General features: G+C 38.3%; 1 protein-coding gene across 2 annotated transcripts in view; it reads right to left on the bottom strand.

The window, feature by feature from the left end:
* TMTC1 (transmembrane and tetratricopeptide repeat containing 1) overlaps window positions 1–19,391 on the bottom strand; it is a 309,040-nt gene extending 289,649 nt beyond the window's left edge. For both annotated transcript variants that reach the window (XM_027844461.1, XM_027844462.1), the window contains exon 1: window positions 18,902–19,391. In XM_027844461.1, coding sequence (XP_027700262.1) covers window positions 18,902–19,224 — 323 coding nt within the window. In that variant the 5' untranslated portion in view covers window positions 19,225–19,391. The remainder of the gene's footprint in view (window positions 1–18,901) is intronic.
* Window positions 19,392–19,827: the final 436 nt, after the last annotated feature.

Raw genomic sequence — 19,827 nt, 5'->3', positions numbered from 1 at the left:
ATTATGGAGTCTGAATGAAGATCGAAGCATACTATTTTCTCTTTTTTTTCCCCCTTTCTCGTGGTTTTTCCCTTCTTCTTTCACAACATGAGTAATGTAGAAATATGCTTAATATGATTATACATGTATAGCCTATATCAGATTGCATGCCATTTTGAGGAGAGAGGAGAGAAAGGAGGGAGAAAAAAATTTGGAACTTAAAAATCTTATAAAAGTGAATGTTGAAAACTACTTTACATGTAATTGGAAAAAAAAGTTATCATCATGAACATCATTACAATTATTCAGTAGACAAGCCAAAGTGCTGAATAAAAGAAAAATTTCAGGTTAACAGATATTTTTAATCTCGGGGTCACTCACAATTGAGTGAGAACCAAAGTAGAAAACTGTACATAGGCCAAAAACAGGAATGTTTACTTAATTTCTGAAAATATTACAACCTTGAGTTGAAGTCTGAATTTGGACATTCTAAACTTTTGCTAAGCAATAAAATATACATATATATATTTACACATATACATATACACATAATATATATAGGAAGAAACAAAAACTGTCTCAGTCAGAGAAAATAGACATTAAAGTTTAATTTCTGACCCTTTCAGCGTCAAAAAAATTTCTTTTTAATTAAGCCATATTATTGAGTTGTCATGTGACAAATTCCTGTGTTTCAACTCAGAGTTTATTTCTCTGAATATTCATACACACATGCAGTGCTATAAATAATTTAATGTTCTCTTAAGTAAAATACCCAAAAGATAGAAAAACCATAGCTTCCTAGTTCTTTAATCTAGGAACTCGATAGACGATTTTGAGATCTATGGGAAAAGAATGTCTAACCGCTATTGAACCTAACCAACCACAGTTTTCCACACAACAGATCAACATGAAATGATTTTGAATATAAACAAGCCAAAGAAAAGGAAACTTTTAAAATATTGGTAATAACTCATGAATATGGTTGTAATGACAGTTCACTGCTGCTAGCTGATGCTTCACTTTTATCTATTTCTGGTTTCTCAAATGCCAGAACTTCCAACAACTTCCTGGTAGGCTTCCAAATCCCAGTACTTGATGTTTACCAAGCTTTCTTACATTCATGTGTTACACATGCCTTTTATGCTAATCTTAACAATCTCTTGCCATCTTCAAATACTTGTATGTGGCTCTTAGTGATCATTCAGCCAAAAAAAAAAAAAAATCTGGTTCTTTTCATCTTTTCTCTTAAGTAAATTCCTCAGGCTGCTTATTCATTTATGTTGCTCTTTTTTTTGCATTCACTGTGATACCAGGAAGAAATCAACAATTCATCATCATTTAATCCCTTTTGAGTACCCACTATATAAGAAGTACATTCAAAGTGGTCCAGAAACTTCACAGGGGGGACAATGAGTAATCAGATACATGTTTAGCCAAATTTTGGCTAAAGCTGAATACTTTTACATCCTGGTCAGGGGGGAATGGTTGGGAAGAGTATAAATGGGGAATATGGTCAAAGTAACTACATTCCCTTGGGATGTCTTAATACTTGGCATTAACACCATGGAAAATTTACAAAAAGACTTTCCTCAAGTCATTAAAATAAAGATAAAAGCTCATAAAGGCTCTCCAGCGGTTAGGACTCCAGAAATTCTGTCTCTTCAATATGTAGTCAATATGTCTCTTCAAGATATGTAGTCAATTTAACTGAAATATAGAAAAACAAAAGCCATTCCCCAATAGATAAATTGCTAAAGGACATTAACACCTAGAAAACTGAGCAAGAAAACAAAAAATAGAATATTCACTATTGGAGGGGTTATGGAAAGACAGGTATACTAATACACTGCTGGTGGAGCTATGAATTAGTCTGGCCCATTCTGTAAAGCAATTAGAAATTATATGAAAAAAAGGACTAAAATATCCACAGCCTGTGACTCCAAGATCCCATGGCTAGGCATCAATCCCCCAAAGTAGTCAGTGATAAACAGAAAGGCTCCATATACACCAAAAAAATTTACAGAAGCACTTTTTGTAGTAGCAAAGAACTGTATATGATGGGGTATGGGCCAAGCCGAGACCTTTGCCCTTTACCCCAAAAAGAATTTGGGACCCATTTGTTTAAGGGGGGAATGATATGGTATAGGCCCAAGACAGGCCCCCAAAAAACCGTGAACTTTCCTTGAACTATCTGGCAGTTGCTTGAAGCTATAGTCTTATCAACTGGCCTTTCCTTATCATTCAAGTCCAATTTCCCAATTTTTTCTTACCCTAATTGAGCCTAGCCCTCTATTGTCTAACCTCTGGATGGTGCCCCCCCCCATCCACTTCCCTTCTTTGATCTTATCTAGACCCTATTCAACTTCTAAGTCATTCCCATCAAGATCCTCCCTAGACCCTCCTCTAGTCACCACAGCTTACTGATCACTCCCATCAGGATACTCCTTCTCCTAGACCCCTCTTCCATTTACCCCAAACTACTTGGTCACTCCTAGATTTCTCCCACAGTCTTTCTGTATATAAAACCCATCCTGGCCCCCATTTAGGGGCTGAGACTTACTCATGCCCACACCTCTTTAAGAGCATCACAAAATGTTTAGATTCCTTAAAAGTCTGGCCAATATGGCTCATCTTTAATAAACCTTGTCTTTGGCTGAAAGAAGGCTTGGGTTGAATTTATTCGGACAGGACCCACGAGTCATGATTTTGGGGTCCAAGCACCCCTAGACTGCCATCAACTGGGGTACAGTTAATGAGCATAATGGAGCATCACTGTGCTATAAGAAATGAGGAATATGATGAATACAGCAAAGCACAGTAAGACTTATATGAACAAAGTGAAATAAGCAGGACCAATAAAAAAATATTTGTGATGATTACAATAAAGAAAGAGGAAATAATAACAATAAAATAACATTCAAAACTGAATGCTGTAAAATTATAATGACCAAGCTTGTACCTAAAAAAAAGATAAGAAAGAACCTCTTCCCCTTTTTTTTACAGAGGTGGGGGGACTATGATGATGAGTATATTGCAGATGATATCAGATATTTTCAATGTGCTGATTAATTTTGCTGCCCTTTTTTTTCTTCTTAGAGGACAGCTTTCTGAGAAGGGGAGAAGCTACTCTGGGAAATACAGATGATGTTAAAAACAAAAAAAAAAATCAATAAAATTTATTTTTTGAGTAGTGCTTTCTAAACCTTAAAATTCTACAGACAAACTGTTATTACTTTCAAGTAAATGCCTTGCCTCCTGTTTGATCCATTATTATTGTTGCAGTTTTAGTGCAAAAATTAAATATTCAAAGATGGGAAGAACTGTGTTTCCAGAGGCAAGTGGGAAAGGAGAAACTGATTTACATGGATTAACAGGGATTAATTAGGAAGGAGCCTCCTTAACCAATTCAGCCTTCATTTAACCCCATCCCCCCCACTTCTAGTATACATACATTACGCCTTTGTAATGCAGGGAAACCACCAGTTCCTTAATGATCTATTTACCCAGAATCCCGGAAGATACAGCTTTTAAGATTTTTCTCACCCTTACCTTCCTAATCAATCTATTAGTTTGTAATCATTAATTTGAGAAAATACTTACAGGTTTGTATATAATTTTTAAAGATCATGTTTCTATTTGACTAATAAAATCTACATGGTCCCCACCACCTTATGAAAAGCCTCCAACCCCATGAGAATTCTCATCTTTTTCACTCATTTCTTACAACAAAACTGCTTATGAACCAATCACTAGCACTATCATTAATAGTAATAATAATAATAATAACCTTCTCAAAGCCCAACCAATCCTCCCTGTTGGGTTGGAAGGGGAGGGGGGTCTAAGGGTGAGAGAAAAGGGAAAGAAACAATGGCAAAATAAGGGAGTAGCATGGGTGATATTCAGTGGGGGCTCTGTGTGCCCCAACATGACAACAGTAGCTATGAAAACCTGGCAGAAGCCCTAAAATGCTGGCCATTAGGGCTTTGGGGACATCATTGACCTGGTTAACATCCTAGTCTGTGTGATGAAACTGCTATGAATTTGGGAAATTAATGGGGAGGCATAGGGCTGTATTTGAGACCTATTCAGAACCATCTGGATGATCCATTTGACATGAAGAACAGCACAGAGAACGGTGCTCCTTCATGTTCTTGTTGTGTAAGAAGGGTGGGCGAACCTTGAGGGCACATGAAATGCATTGGAGATACAAAAGCTATTGCTGTATCGCGTGCAGGTTTTACATCCCAATAAAATAGAAATAGATTTTACCAGTAATAAGCAAAGACTTCACACTGCTTTTTGTCATTAATATCCTCAACCCCAAATTTAACAACGATGTATTACAAAACAACGAAAGGTAATATTAAGACAATTTCATTTCTAAACCCAGATTATATAAGAATGGAAATTGAGGAGTTATTTAATTTTGAAGAGGAAAAAGTTAAGGAATCTGAAGGCATTGAAAATCTATAATTAACACAAACACCGTTAAGTGCTACCTAAAAAATTAAATGAATGGCAATAATAATGCCAGTGTCTTGAATGATTTTTAAATGATGAGCATACTTAAAATGGCATTTTGAAAAACCATTTTTCAACCTGACAAAAAGATCTAATAATAGCTGAGAGAGGTACCTAGTGAGACTTCATAAAAAGCTAAACATCTCCAGTGCTAAGGGGAAAGTCTTCAGATGTAAAATAAACATTTCTCAACCTAGAAAGGCTTGAATATCTTAACAGCATATAAAGAGGCCAGCAAGAAAAGTGAATGCACAGGGCATCAGACTACATTTACACAATTGTCTCTAGTCACCCATCAACATTAGATTCCCAAGGGAGTATGGAAAGTGAAAAGACTATTTACTCTGAGGAAAAATAGAGTTGTCTGCAGAAGGAAAGGGCTTTCTAACAAAAAGAATGTGCTTAAAGGAAAGGTGCATCATTTCCACGTTCTACCACAGCTGAATCTCTGAAGGACTCAATGAGAAGATTCTGCTGATTGTAAGGTAAACTCCATTGCCCTAATGGAAGAAGCTTTTGTAGCACTCCAGCCAGAGTCATGCTGGTAAATGTTTAACAGATGTAAGCTAGGCATACTTTTAAGTTTAATCTGTATTAATAACACTTTCTTTAAAGCAATAAATCAAGCCCTGATATTAAGAGCTGAAAGTTAGTTCAAGCTAGTTCCAGTACATTCCTTGACTCCACTTAAAAAAGAGCATGGAAACAATCAATTCAAGTAGTAGCTAAAGTGGGGGAGAAAGATTGCAATTGCCCATCAAATAATGAGCCTAGGAGACCAGTAGAAGTGATGGGGATGGAATTTGAACCCCTAAAAAGAAAAAAACTATGTCTTTTGGAACTGGACCCAAAAAAGAAAAAGCCCTGGACTTTCCTGGGGCCAAGGTCCCAGGTGTTTGCCTAGGGCAATCGGCCCTTCCCAGCTAATTAACTGCCTTTCATTTTCGGCACCTGGCCCCACCTAGTCCTCCACTCCTGGATCTCCCTGCCTTCCTTGGCCAAGTAGTCCAGGTCCCTGATGTTCTACCTCCCAGTCACCCCAGCTTACTGGCCATTCTCATCCAGATCCTCCCTAGACCCCCCCTTCACAGTCACCTCAGACTACTGGGCCACTCCTAGATCCCTCCCACAGTCTTTCTGTACTAAGATCCATCTTGGCCTCCATTAAGGTGCTCAGATTCTTAAAATCTAGCCAATAATGCAGACTCACCTGGAATCTCACTCACTCCAATCGGTGTTCTAATAAACCTTGTTTTTGGCTGAAAGAAGGCTGGGTCAAATCTTTTGGAAAGGACCCGCATGTTGTGTGATTTTAGGGTCCCAGAACCCCTAAACCTCTAAACCTCAACATTAGGACCCAGAAATAGCAAGAGCAAGAGACATGGGTACTGACCAAATGGATTCGAACCCAGCCTTCTTTCAGTCAAAGACAAGGTTTATTAAAATGAGCCACATTGGTCAGTCTCTTAAGGAATCTAAACATTTGTGATGCTCATAAAGAGGAGCAGGCATGAGGAAGTCTCAGTCCCTAAATGGTGGCCAGGATGGATCTTATATACAGAAAGACTATGGGAAGGATCTAGAAGTGGCCAAGTAGTTTGGGTTGACTGGAGGAAGAGCTGGGAGAAGGAGTGTCTTGATGGGAGTGGCCAGTAATGGGAGTGACTGGAGGAGGAGTTTAGGGAGCATCTTGAAGCTGGGGTGACTAGGGGAGGGTCCTGGGAGAATCCTGGTGGGAGTGTCTGGGAGGTTGAATGGGCTCTGGATAAGATCAAGGATGGGAAGTATAAAGGGGGCTATCAGGCCAGTAATAGAAAATGGAGGGTTAAACTTTAATTAGGTTAACAAAGAATTGGGAGATTGGGTGTAGGTGATAAAGAAAAGCCAGTTGATAGAAATAAGAATAACCCCAGGGCAGAACCAAGATGGCAGAGGGAAAGCAGTGACTTGCTAGAGCTCTCCCCCAAACCCCTCCAAATACCTGTAAAAAATGGCTCTAAACAAATTCTAAAGCAACAGAACCCACAAAAAAACAGAGTAAAACAAATTTCCAGCCCAAGGCATCCTGGATGGTTGATCAGAAAGGTATATCACACCAGGCTGGGAGACGAGTGCAGTTTGGCATGGGCGCGCAGGCCACAGAGACCCTGGAGCAGGCCTCAGAGGACTGAATTGTGGGCAGCTGTGGCAGTTTCCAGATTCTCGACCCACAAACGCCAAAGACAACTTAGAAGGTCAGTGGGAAAAGTCTGTGACTGCGGTGAGAGAAGAAGCTAGGTCTCAGCCACAAGTCCCAAGTGCGGGCCACGGCTGCCTCCTGAGCTGCCAGTCCACAGACTGAGGGGGAATCGAGTGGCTGATCAGAGGGGGATTGCAAGGACGTCTTTGCCAGGGCTGAGGCAGGAATCTCTTGCTTTGCCCGTGCTTGGATCTGGGTCACAGTTCTGAGGGGCAGTCCTGGGACAAGGAGGAGTGCCGGCAAGGAAGAGCGCTGGTGTGGTGGAGCTAGTTGTGGCAGTGGAGAGGAAACATCTTGCCCCTTGTCATAGCACCTTGGAAGAACTGACGCTTTTCAGGTCCCTAGAAGTATCTCTGAAAACAGCTGTACAAACCCCTGAAGCTTGGGACAGTATATTCTCCACATTAGAAGCAGACTCTTACCTTAACAAAGAATTTAAAACTCAAGTAATTGGTTGGGATCATGAGCAAGCAGCGCAAAAAGAGTCAGACTATATTATCTTACTTTGGTGACAAAGAAGATCAAAACATACAACCAGAAGAAGAAAACAAAGTCAAAGCTCCTACATTCAAAACTTTCAAGAAAAATATGAATCAGTCCTAGGCCTTGGAAGAGCTCAAAAGGGATTTTGAGATGCAAGTAAGAGAAGTAGAGGAAAAACTGGAAAGACAAATGAGAGTGATGCAAGAAAATCATGAAAAGCAAGTCAACAGCTTGCTAAAGGAGACCCAAAAAAATACTGAAGAAAATAACACCTTAAAAAATAGCCTAACCCAAATGGCAAAAGAGGTCCAAAAAGCCAATGAGGAGAAGAATGCTCTAAAAAGCAAAATTGGACAAATGGAAAAAGAAGTCCAAAAGCTTACTGAAGAAAATACTTACTTAAAAAATTAGAATAGAGCAATTGGAAGCTAGTGACTTTATGAGAAATCAAGACACTGTAAAACAAATCCAAAAGAATGAAAAATTAGAAAACAATGTGAAATATCTAATTGGAAAAACAACTGACCTGGAAAATAGATCCAGGAGAGAGAATTTAAAAATTATTGGACTATCTGAAAGCCACGATCAAAAAAAGAGCTTAGATATCATCTTTCAAGAAATGATCAAGGAAAACTGCCCTGATATTTTAGAACCAGAGGGCAAAATAGAAATTGAAAGAATCCACCAATCTCCTCCTGAAAGAGATCCCCAAAGGAAAACTCCTAGGAATATTCAAATTCCAGAGTTCCCAGTTTAAGGAGAAAATATTACAAGCAGCCAGAAAGAAACAATTCAAGTATTGTGGAAATACGATCACAATAACACAAGATTTAGCAGCTTCTACATTAAGGGACCGCAGGGCATGGAATATAATATTCTGGAGGGCAAAGGAGATAGGATTACAACCAAGAATCAGCTAACCAGCAAAACTGAGTATAATTCTTCAGGGTAAAAAATGGTCATTCAGTGAAACAGAGGACTTTCAAGCATTCTTGATGAAAAGACCAGAGCTGAATAGAAAATTTGACTTTCCAATACAAGACTCAAGTGGAACATGAAGACATAAACAGGAAAGAGAAATCATAAGAGACTTATTAAGGTTGAACTGTTTACATTCCTGCATGGAAAGATGATATTTGTAACTCATGAGACCTTTGTCAGTATTAGGGTAGTTGGAGGGAAAAATTTTTATGTATGTAGATAGATAGATAGATAGATAGATAGAGGGCACAGGGTGAGTTGAAGATGAAGGGGTCATATCTGGAGAATAAAATTAAGGGGTGAGAGAGGATTATACTAGGGGAAGGAGAAAGGGAAAGGTAGAACGGGGTAAATTATCACACAAAAAAAACAGAAAAGAAAAGGCTCTTACAGTGGAGCGGAAACGGGAAGGTGAGAGGAAATGATTTGACTTAAGGAGGGAATAACATACACACTCAATTGGGTATGGAAATCTGTTTTACCCTACAGGAAAATAGGAGGGGAAGGGGACAAGAGAGTAGGGGGATGATAGAGAGGAGGGCAGATTGGGAAAGGGGGTAATCAGAAGCAAATACTTCTGAGGAGGGATAGGGTCAAAAGAAAAAATAGAATAAATTGGGGGGGGTGGGATAGGATTAAGGGAAATAGAGTTAGTTTTTCACTGCATGTCTACTATGGAAGTGTTTTGCATAACTGCACATGTATAGCCTATATGAGTTGCTTGCCTTTTCAATAAGGGTAGATGGGGAGGGAGGAAGGGAGAAAATTTGGAACCCAAAGTTTTAAAAACACATGTTTAAAAAAAATGTTTTTACATGCAACTGGGAAATAAGAAATACAGGAAAGGGGGTACAGAAATCTATCCTGCCCTACAGGAAAATAGAAGGGGAAGGGGGGGAGAGATAGCAGGGAAAGCAGACTACAGGAAGGGGTATTTGGAATGCATGCCATCTTGGGGTGGGGAGGAAGGGTGAGATGGGGTGAAAATTTGGAACTCAAAATCTTGTGGAAGTGAATGTTGAAAATGAAAATTAAAAAAAAAGAAAAAAAAAAAAAAAGAATTACTTCCAAGAAACCTCTATGGGGGGAATTTAGATTCATTGGGCAGAATAAAAATAATAAAAAATAAATGGAAGACTGTAGAACATAGGGACTCAGATAAAGCTTTGCAGACCTAGAAGAGTCCAGCAGCATCTGCCTTTGATCATTTTGTAAGCAGAGTGGGGAAGAGGATAGCCATAAAGGCATCTCTCAATTTGGGAAAATCAACCAGATAAAGTGATTGACTACAATAATGTTTAATTATTCTATGCTATCTGTAGAAATGTGAGTCTAATATAGGCAAACTTTCTTAGTGTTCTGATCTAGGATAGATTAGCATCTATTTATGAATTTGCTGGCAAGTCTACAATGTTTTCTGTATTTTCTTCCAGTTTTTTGGTTTGCCAACACTTGTCTTATCACCCCTACTTGACCTGAATTCTCTATCAGTCCCCTTCCCACTCCCAAGCCCTTCTACCTTGTATACCTAGTTTCCAAAATAACTATTTTCAGCCAATGCTGGATCCCAGTTAGCCCTCCAGGCCTTTAGAAGTGACCTGCCCAAATGACTCAACCCTGGGATGGGGGGTGGAAATGAATAGAGATCTCTAACATACACAAAAAACCTGACCTTGCTCTCTGCAGGATCATTTTCCAGCTCATTATTTTCTATTTTAACTGGGTCACTGACTAGTCCCTTTGAACCTTTTATTCATTGTTCTCAACTACCCAACAATCAGCATCTGTGGAAATTTGTTGTCTTTAATGGGGCTCCTTAAAATGGGATAGATGTAGGATGTTCTTGTTGGCTAACAGAAACTCTCTCTTGAAAGAGTCTGTTTGAGTTGCCTTCCCTACAGTAAGAGCCTCCCAAAATAACTAGACTACATTCTCTACGGCTAGAGAGTCAGAAGCTCCTTGGTTAAGACCTATCTCTCACACTAGCTGTGGGATGTTGAGCAAGTCATAATCTCTCTCAGGAACCTCAATGATTCTCCAAGAGTTCCTGACTCAGTATTTTAGTCACCCAGCCACACTCATTCACCCTCATCACTGGGGCTGGGTTGAATTTTTGTCCAGGTTTGGGCCAGATCTTACCACTGTGGTTTGGCCCACAGTGTTTTGCCCACTCTCATTCCATCTCCAACCTATACTTTCCCCCTAAAATTGATGACATTAAGTGTGTTATGTATAAAAAAAAATAACCCCAGGAGGCAAAGGAGATAGGATTACAACCAAGAATCACCTAACCATTCAAACTGAGTGTAATTCTTCAGGGGAAAAAAATAGACATTTAGTGAAATAGAGGGCTTTCAAGAATTCTTGATGAAAAGACTAGAGCTGAATAGAAAATTTGACTTTCAAATACAAGACTCAAGAGAAGCATGAAGAGGTAAACAGGAAAGAGAAATCATAAGGGACTTATTAAGGTTGAACTGTTTACATTCCTACATGGAAAGATGATATTTGTAACTCATTAGACCTTTGTCAATATTAGGGTAGTTGGAGGGGAAAAAAATTATATGCATAGATAGATTGATAGATAGAAGGCACAGGGTGAGTTGAAGATAAATGAGTGATATCTGGAGAATAAAATTAAGGGGTGAGAGAGAATTATACTCAGAGAAGGAGAAAGGAAGAGGCAGAATGAAGTAAATTATCTCTTATAAAACAGACAAGAAAAGATTTTTACTGCAGAGGGGAAATGGGGGAAGGTGAAACGAAATGAGTGAATCTTACTGTCATCAGATTTAGCTTAAGGAGGGAATAACATACACACTCAGTTGAGTATGGAAACCTATCTTACCCTACAGGAAAATAGGGGGGAGGTGATAAGAGAGAGGGAGGATGATAAAGGGGAGGACAGATTGGGGGAGGGAGTAATCAGAAGCAAACACTTCTGATGACAGGGTCAAAAGAGAAAATAGAATAAATGGGGGGGGCAGAATAGAATGATGGGAAATATAGTTAGTTTTCCACAACATGACTACTATGGAAGTGTTCTGCATTACTACACAAGTATAACCTGTATCGAGTTGCTTGCCTTCTCAATGTGGGTGGGTGGGGAGGGAGGAAGGGAGAAAATCTGAAACACAAAGTTTTAAAAACAAATGTTAAAAAATTGTTTTCACATGCAACTGGGAAATAAGATATACAGGCAATAGGTTATAGAAATCTATCCTGCCCTACAGGAAAATAAAAGATGAAGGGAATAAGAGAAGGGGGGGAGATAGAAGGGAGGGCAGATTAGGAAAACGGGAATTCAGAATGCATGCTGTCGGGTTGGGGGAGGGATGAGATGGGAAGAAAATTTGGAACTCAAAATCTTGTAGATGTGAATGATGAAAACTAAAAATAAATACATTAATGAATCTTCAAATAAATAAATACATACATACATATCATAGACTTCAGATATACCTGCCTAAAACCACAGAATTTAGTCCAGAAATAAATGTTTAGCCAGAAAGAAAAAAAAAAGAAAAATTAAAAAAAAAAAGAATAACCTTAGGAGACTGCTAGACTTCCTTGACTAGGTAAAAGGGTTCAAGTAAAGTTTAAGGAAGGGGTTTTTTGGGGCCCCATCTTGGGCCTATACCCCAATCACTAGCACCCCTAAGCCCCTAAACCTCAACAGAATGACTTATCTAGCAGAAGCACCTCCCCAGTTTTAGATGGCAGCCACAGTTCAGTGGCATAATATCCTACTCAGTCTGTTCCAACAGCTACCTGGCTCACCCTCTCCTGAAACAGCTACCCAGAGGAAGAGAAACCTTCCCTGCCTGGTGATGAAACAGTATAGCCATCACGTGATATACCCACCTCGAACTAGCAACAGACTGACCCATCCAGCCAAGACATTATGTACTAAGAAGAGTAAGCCCAATTGGATAGTAGAATGACTCATAATAAACTTTGTGAGGACCCTCAGAAAAGACAACAAGGCCTTGCAGTTCTGAATAACAAAGGTGACTTTATATAACAAAGAGGCCAACTATAGCAAGCACAGTAATTTTTAAAAGCTGGTTTTTGTTATAACCACCACGAACTAATGCATTCTTATGTAGCGTGAAGCAAACAGAACTAGAAGAATAATTTATAGAATAACAATATTATTAAAAAAACAACTTTGTAAGATTTTAGAACTCTGATCAATGCAATGAATAACCATATCTCCTAAGGACCTATGATGAAGCATGATATCTACCTCCTGACAAAGAACTGATGAACTGAAGCTGCAGAATAAGATATATTTTTAGACATAGACAATATGAAAATTTGTTTTGTTGGGTATGTATATTTGTTATAAGAGTTCCTTATCCTTTTTTTTTAATTGTTCAAGTGGGGAAGGGGTAGAGGGAAGGACAGAAAATAAATCCTTGTTAATAAAGGAAAAAAATACATTCTTCCACAATATTTGACAGAGTACAAAAAAAAATTCAGAGCCTGCACACAATAGTGTATGTTGCAACTATTACCATGGTAAAGACCATGAAATAAAAGGTAGAGCTATTCAAGAATATTACTAAGGACAAGCATCAAATACCACCATGGAATAAACATCTTGGGAACCTAAGGAAAGACATTTAAAAATGACATCCAAATCTAGCCAGTACAAACAGTAGAAAACTCAACAACATATCATCCAATTAAAGGCAACCAAAAAGAAACATGTGGAATGGAATCCAGAAAACAAAAGTATATTAGAAATTTTTGATATATACAATCCATAATTGAAAGCAAAGGTCAAAAAAGTTAAAAGTACTACATTAAGTCCAAGCAGTGTAAAGGAAAAAAATGAACCATCCACTAGAATCTTGAAGAAAAAAATACCGCCTTTAGTATGACTGCAAAGCCATTGACTCCTGGTTTAGAAATGTACTACAAACAACAGATATACTATATCCTAGCATAAAAATAACACTACAATCTTTGACTTATACATGGAAAACTATTCTCTATTTAATACATGCCACCAACACAATAACGTCAACAACAATTGATACTGAAAGAGGCATCTCCCAGGGAGACAACTTAAGCCTGGTCTGGTGCTATTTAGCCCGAAACACATTATCATCACTCTCAAATAGAATCCAATATGGTTTTCCGGTCAAAGAGGGAAATCATACCAAAACATCATATTAATTACTTCATGCACCGGAATGACCTCAAGTTATTTGGTTCTACTGAAAGAACATTAAATAGCTACTTCATCTCATGGAAATATTTTCCAACAATATCAAAATGTCATTTGGACTCAATAAGCATAAAATTCTTGAGGTGCTTCAAGGAAGAATAGAGACTGAAGGTTTTGAGCTTGAATGTAGTGACTGAAATAAACCAGTGAACGAAGATGATAAATACATTTTGGTCTTCAAGCAAGATACATGAACCTTAAGGGTATCAAGGGAAAAGGTCAGAAAAGACCTATTTAAGAAACATTTTCCAGCCTGAAGACAACACTTCAGGAAGGACATAATTAGAGCAATTAACAATTATGTACATATACATCAGCATGATAAAATGTACAAAATTGTATCTGTTATTGTTCAGTCATTGTCCTGTTGAGTTTTCCAAATCTGCTCGAATACTGAGTGCAGCACCTTAACAGCATCATCTTTTAGAATTTTAAATAGCTCAGCTGGAATTCCATCACTTCCACTAGTCTTACTGTTAGCAATTCCAAAGGCCATTTGACTTCATTCTCCAGGATGTCTGGCTCTAGATCAGTAACCACATCATCATGATTATTGGTGATGTTAAGATCTTTCTTATATAGGAAAATTGGTGATGTTAAGATCTTTCTTATATAGGAAAATTTAATATTCAAATAAAAACCCATACAATGTTACAGCAATGAGCACTTCTTCCAAATGGAGGAAAAGGAATGAAAAATGTTCTCAGAATACACAATTAAAAAAAAGATTAAAAAGTGACAGAAAATCTTTTGAAACAAGCAGACCTCACTTCAGAAATAATACTAAAAGTTGGCAATGAGTATAAGCCACTAGATTTGTCAAATGTAATCAAAAGTGGCTTACCTCCAGAAAGAGCCTATGAAACTGCTAAGATCCATGAATGTAATCAAAAGGCCTTCCATATATAAGATCCCCATGAATCCAAACAACTATATGTCAAAAAAGAAGCATCAAACAAATGCTGAGTCATGCAAATCTGTTTATGGACATGGAAGGATTTTTGCTAGTGATTTCAGATGAGGTCTACAAAAATGTTTTCCTTAAGACTAGATTTAGGAATCAATTTGGATTTGGTAATAAAGCAGTAAAAACTGTGCAACCTATCACTGTAGGTTACAAATACTTAGTATCCTTTAAATAATAATAAAGACATGATGCAACTGAAATTACACACCAGAAGCTTAGAAATACAAACCCTAAATATCCTTCAAAATTCAACAAATTCTAACAGAAGTGGAATATCATTACAGACAGAACTGTTGCCTGCCTACAACTTCTCAGCTCTAATGTTGATATATAAAAAAATTAAGAAGAATCATTTTAATATATGTTAGCATACTAAATACTCATAACCTCCAAAATATTTGGAATGAAAAATTTTCAAAACACAAAGACCTAGCAGAAGAAATCAAAATTATATGGGGGGAAAAATAGAAATCTATAATGCCCCCATCATCTTGTCTGCTACTGAAGTTGTCCCAAAATATTTTCAGTGAGTCTTTAATTCAACTACAAAAGACAATGCTTTTATTTGTTCTACACAATAGTCTGCAAAGCATTGGATAACAAAGGATAGCAGAAATGGTGACTTGTCCATTTGCATCCGAACCTCAACAAAAAAGATGAGAACAAAATGAAATAAAATACCTTTGGATAGTTATTATACCTTTAAGAAGAAGGCAGAAAATCTGGGAGACTGACAATTTAACTGCAGTGGCAGAAGGAATCTATGTGAGGTATTTAGAGAAGACTGACAAAATTTCATGTCTTGAGAAGATTGACAGTTAATCAAGCCTTTAGAGAAAGTCTGTTAGAGACTTGAAAGTTAACTGTCCTTAATTAAGACATTTGGTGGAGAATTACTAGGCAGCACTAAATGAGTTTAACTGTCTTTCATTCCTGATGAGAATTAAATTGAGTTAAATGTTATTTTGTGAGAAAAGCAGTTAACTAGAATTTCTAAGGAGAATTAAGTAAAATTCTACTCCAAGAGAGACTGAGTTAACTACAATCTAAATGGTATTTATTTTTTGGACTATGGTTCCAGTGTTTTGGAGGAGTTAGCAGTTGATGATGGGCTAAAGGAATACTAGTTAATAGGTGAGGTCAGTGGTTATCCCCATTGCAGCCATGTATAGTTTAAACATTCTTCTATATTTTTGAAAAATTAAATATTAGTCCCAAAAACAAAAACTGGTCTCCATGCTCAGGATCTTAAAGAACATAATCAAAACTAGACAGTGGACCTAGTCAGAAATGCATTATCATCTGCCATAGTCTTTTCAGTCAATTCTCTTCTCTCATAAGCAAGTACTACAAACTACTGTGCAAACAATCTTGAAACTCAAACATCAATATGCTGACCAAAAACCATATTCATACTTGTCAAGAGTCTATTTTTCAAATCAATCACATTTTTATAGGTCACCTGCCTTCACTATTATGGCTTATATTGCGATTAGAATCTCTCAATAAAACAAAATTTTCCAGGAAAACAGCAGACTACTATGGTCTAATAATCAGAACAATGAGCTGCACAGATCCCTGGCTGAACCTGTTACAAATTTAATCCTTTTACCTTAATATACCTACCATATAACATGGTGAGATTGACAGCACAGGATTAGTGGAAAGATTTTAAAATATATGCAAGACTTCTGAAGTTTGATAATACATATCATTCAGGTATACAAGCCACAGTATCATTCTTTTCTCTCCAAGGTAGGTTTCCATTTGCTTACTGATATGAAAGGATACTGCAAATAAGGAAGTTCCATCAATTTCTGCTTATAAAAAAGTAAGCCAGTACAGGCACTTTTAACCAATTATGGACTATTTCAGAAGATGTTAACATTTATCATGAGCTTTGGTTCATTATTGATTAAGTGTCTACAGAAGATCTTGAATCTTTCACAGATATAAAAATGATATGGACAGTAAAATAAGAAGCACAGAATGAAAAACTGGATTTGGAGTGAAGGTCACTCACTGTAGGTTATTTATAAAGATCTCTGATTCTCTCCTATGCCCTTAAACATTACTCCATGACTTTTTAGTGAAATTTTTTAATTAAAGCACAGACTGATAATCTATTTTCTCCCCTTTCATTCAATTCCAATTTCAAAAAAAAAAAATTGAGAAACTAAATGAGTTCCATCATAGCAACAAGTATCATGAATTCACCTACATTCCACTGTAGGTCCCAAAATTTTTTCTGTAAATTTCTTCATTATGTGCCTTGAGGACATCTATCAATATCCATTTTTTAAAAAAACAGTATATACCATGAACAAGTTATTTTACCTCACTGAACCTCAGTTTTCCTCATTCATAAAATAAAGTAATTATAGTAAAGTATCTTCTGGTTCTAAATTTCTGTGTTTCTAGGATATTTATTCAGTTCGTCAATTTTTTTTTACTTTTAAGGAAACTAAGTTTAAAACACTTAAAAGCTTTTGCATAAATGAACTCTTGCTCATTGAAGTTTGAAAGATTAATCTGAAGTGCCAAAAGCATCTTAGAAGAAGTATTTTACTTTATACTTTAAAACAACAATATAACAAAAAGCCTTTTAAGGCTATTTTATTTTTAAGCTATTTTATTTAACTATTTAAACACAAGTCTTAGAAAACTTTCTTCCTTATATTTGGCATTGTTTATTATTCTTGAAAATAGAAGTCAAGGTTGCACTATAGGTGATTTAGAAGAAAGTGAATCAATGCTATTTAAAATTAAGGCAAAGCAAACAACACAAAAGTGGTATCCTTGCTTTTTTAAAGAAGGCCTACACTGTTGTTCTTCCTACCATTATTTTCAGGTGTTGCAGTTGAATCCTCTCCTTATCCCAAACCAGTATGCACAGTTTGCACAGTGACATAAATCTATAGAGGGCTTGGATCTGTTTTTTCTAAATTACTGCTTTCTTTTCTCCCAACTCTTCCTACTTTATATTTATCTCTGACATTTGCTAAACTACTACACCTTACTCTTTTTTTCCATTACCTCTGCTCCTTAAGTCCCCCTCCCTAGTCCTCATGGTTTCTCCTGCCTTTATCCAATCCTATATGGATACAAGAAAGGAAAAAAGCCAAAAGACACTGTTAAAACATATGCTCCCTGAAACAGGAATCAGAATATTCCTAGCATTGGTTTACTTACTGTCATAGTAATGCTAATGAATAGGAAATCAGAATAGACCATGCTGACAAGTTTTCAAGCAAAACGCTTAAGGTTGTTTTTGTTTGTTTTTGAAAGAAGCTTTAAATAACAACACTGCCAGGGAACTATTGCATTGTCGCACCTTTACCCCAATTTTAAAGAATACAATATCTAGATAACCAAAGAGCTTCGGAAGAAGGCATAGATTTTTTTTCCTTAAGACATAATGAAATGCTCTTTCCAAAACTAAGGACACAATATGTTGCTCCACTTCAAAAACAATAAACTAATTGAAAAAAAATGTATTGAAAAGCCTTTTGGTAAGTTAATTGCAATGGTTTCCTTTTCTAAGTCTTCAGTTTTTGCATTGCTGCAAGAGCAAGTTTTTGCAACAGACACTCAAGATTTTTCATTATCATAAAGAGTTCCAATTACACCCTTTAGAATAGGTTTAAATATACCAACACCAAACCAACATTATTTCTGCAGCCTCCTTCAAGACCGAGGAAAGGCCAAACCCACGAGGGGAAAAAATAAGGATGATAAAATAAACAAAAGGTAGTAACACATCTCTTAAGCCAGACCTCTCATTTCATCATAAGATAAAACTCCACCTTTAGTAAAAAACTGGTGTACGCTTATAAATTATTTACACCAAATATCCGAGGTTATAAGATCAAAATGAGACTGAGATACAATAAAAACCCAGGTAATTTCCATCTTCCTGCATTCTTTTGCTTTGAATTTTAAATCGCTTGATCGTAAAGGTTGGAGAGGTTTTGGTGTGCGGCTAAGAGGAAAAGATCTATCTTCCCGCAAATGTACAACTCATTTGATAGCTAGGCAAAACGCACAAATTTTGCCTCCCTCCTCTTGAAATCGAAATGTGATTCTCAAAGAAGCTTACACACTTTCCCAGCTATAGAGCTGCCCACAAGCCTCAGTGACATAACCAACTTCTCTTTTCAGTAAATCAGCGACCCACTCCAAATCTTACCCCACCCCGACGCTAGTCTCACTTTGCCCCCTCCTACTAAAGGGTAGGTTGCAGAGAAAACTACTGTGCACCTCCATTAGTCTCCTCCCCAAAGAAAAGTGGATTTAAAAGAACAGACACTTGGGTACAACTCTACTCCAACTCCCTCAGCTGACTCCTCAGGCTATCCGGAAATTGGAAGTCTGAAATGTGAGTGGACAGGAGAGCTAGGCGTGAAGGGAAGAGAAGAGAGTCAGCAGTAAGTCACAGAGCCTGCTACTAGTCTTCCCCTGAGAGGCTGCAGCCGTTAGAGGCGGGACTCACTTGAAGGTGAGGACGCAGAGAGGACGGTAGGACTTGTGACTGGTGTTTTCGGCCATGCCCTTGCCCCAGAAATCGTTGGCGAAGATGCCCCAGCTCAGAGGGGCAGCCGCCCAAACGTCTGGGTTGTTCACAATTGCCCACACGTCGTCGTGCACAAACTCGCCCGGCAGAGAGTTTCCATAACAGAGACAGCAGACTGTGGTCAGTAACACCGCAGCCTCCGCCGGCGCCAGGCAGCAGCCCCTTTGGCGCTGGCCCGAGGGAGTCCGATCCCTTTTGCTGCCGCCGCCAAGGCCGCCACTGGCAGAGGTTGTCACCACCATCCTGCTGTTGCCGCTGCTGCCCTGGCTGCTCTGGAGCGACTGGCATTCTCCCCCTCGAGGGCTCTGACAGAAGGCAGCACCAGCAAGCTGAGAAGGAGCATGGTGCGGCAGCAGCTCGACTCACCCACCCACCACCCGGGACCTGCGCTTGGCCGCTACCTCTGCTAGTTGGTCCAGCTGCAAATAAACAGCAGCCCTCCCTCCTCCCTTAGTCGTCCCCGCCTCCTCCTCCCTACTGCGCATGCACCGCCTGCCTGAGCAACCCCCCTCCACCTCTCCAAAATCTGGAGACTGCGTTTTCCCCGAGGCTCACAGCTTTTGCATTCTATGGTGGGCCCTTACTAGATTTAAGCTGCTTTGCAAACTGAAGAAGAGTCGGCAGGCCGGGGAACTGAGAAATCTCCCCACCTGTATGGCCACCCCACCTCCTTGCCCCGTTATCAATGAAAGGCTGTAGTCATCCACCCCACTGACCGTAGTCTTCACCCCAGAGGGGGAAAAAAAAAATAAGGTGCCAGTGATCTTGATGCACTGTTTATGATGAATGTATCTAGATATCAACTTTCTGGTGCTGGTCATTTTTAACACACTATCGCATACCCC

This window comes from Vombatus ursinus, unplaced genomic scaffold (genome assembly GCF_900497805.2).
Source record: "Vombatus ursinus unplaced genomic scaffold, bare-nosed wombat genome assembly UNPS02014941.1, whole genome shotgun sequence".
Lineage (NCBI taxonomy): Eukaryota > Metazoa > Chordata > Mammalia > Diprotodontia > Vombatidae > Vombatus > Vombatus ursinus.
This window is presented reverse-complemented; position numbering and strand designations above follow the sequence as displayed.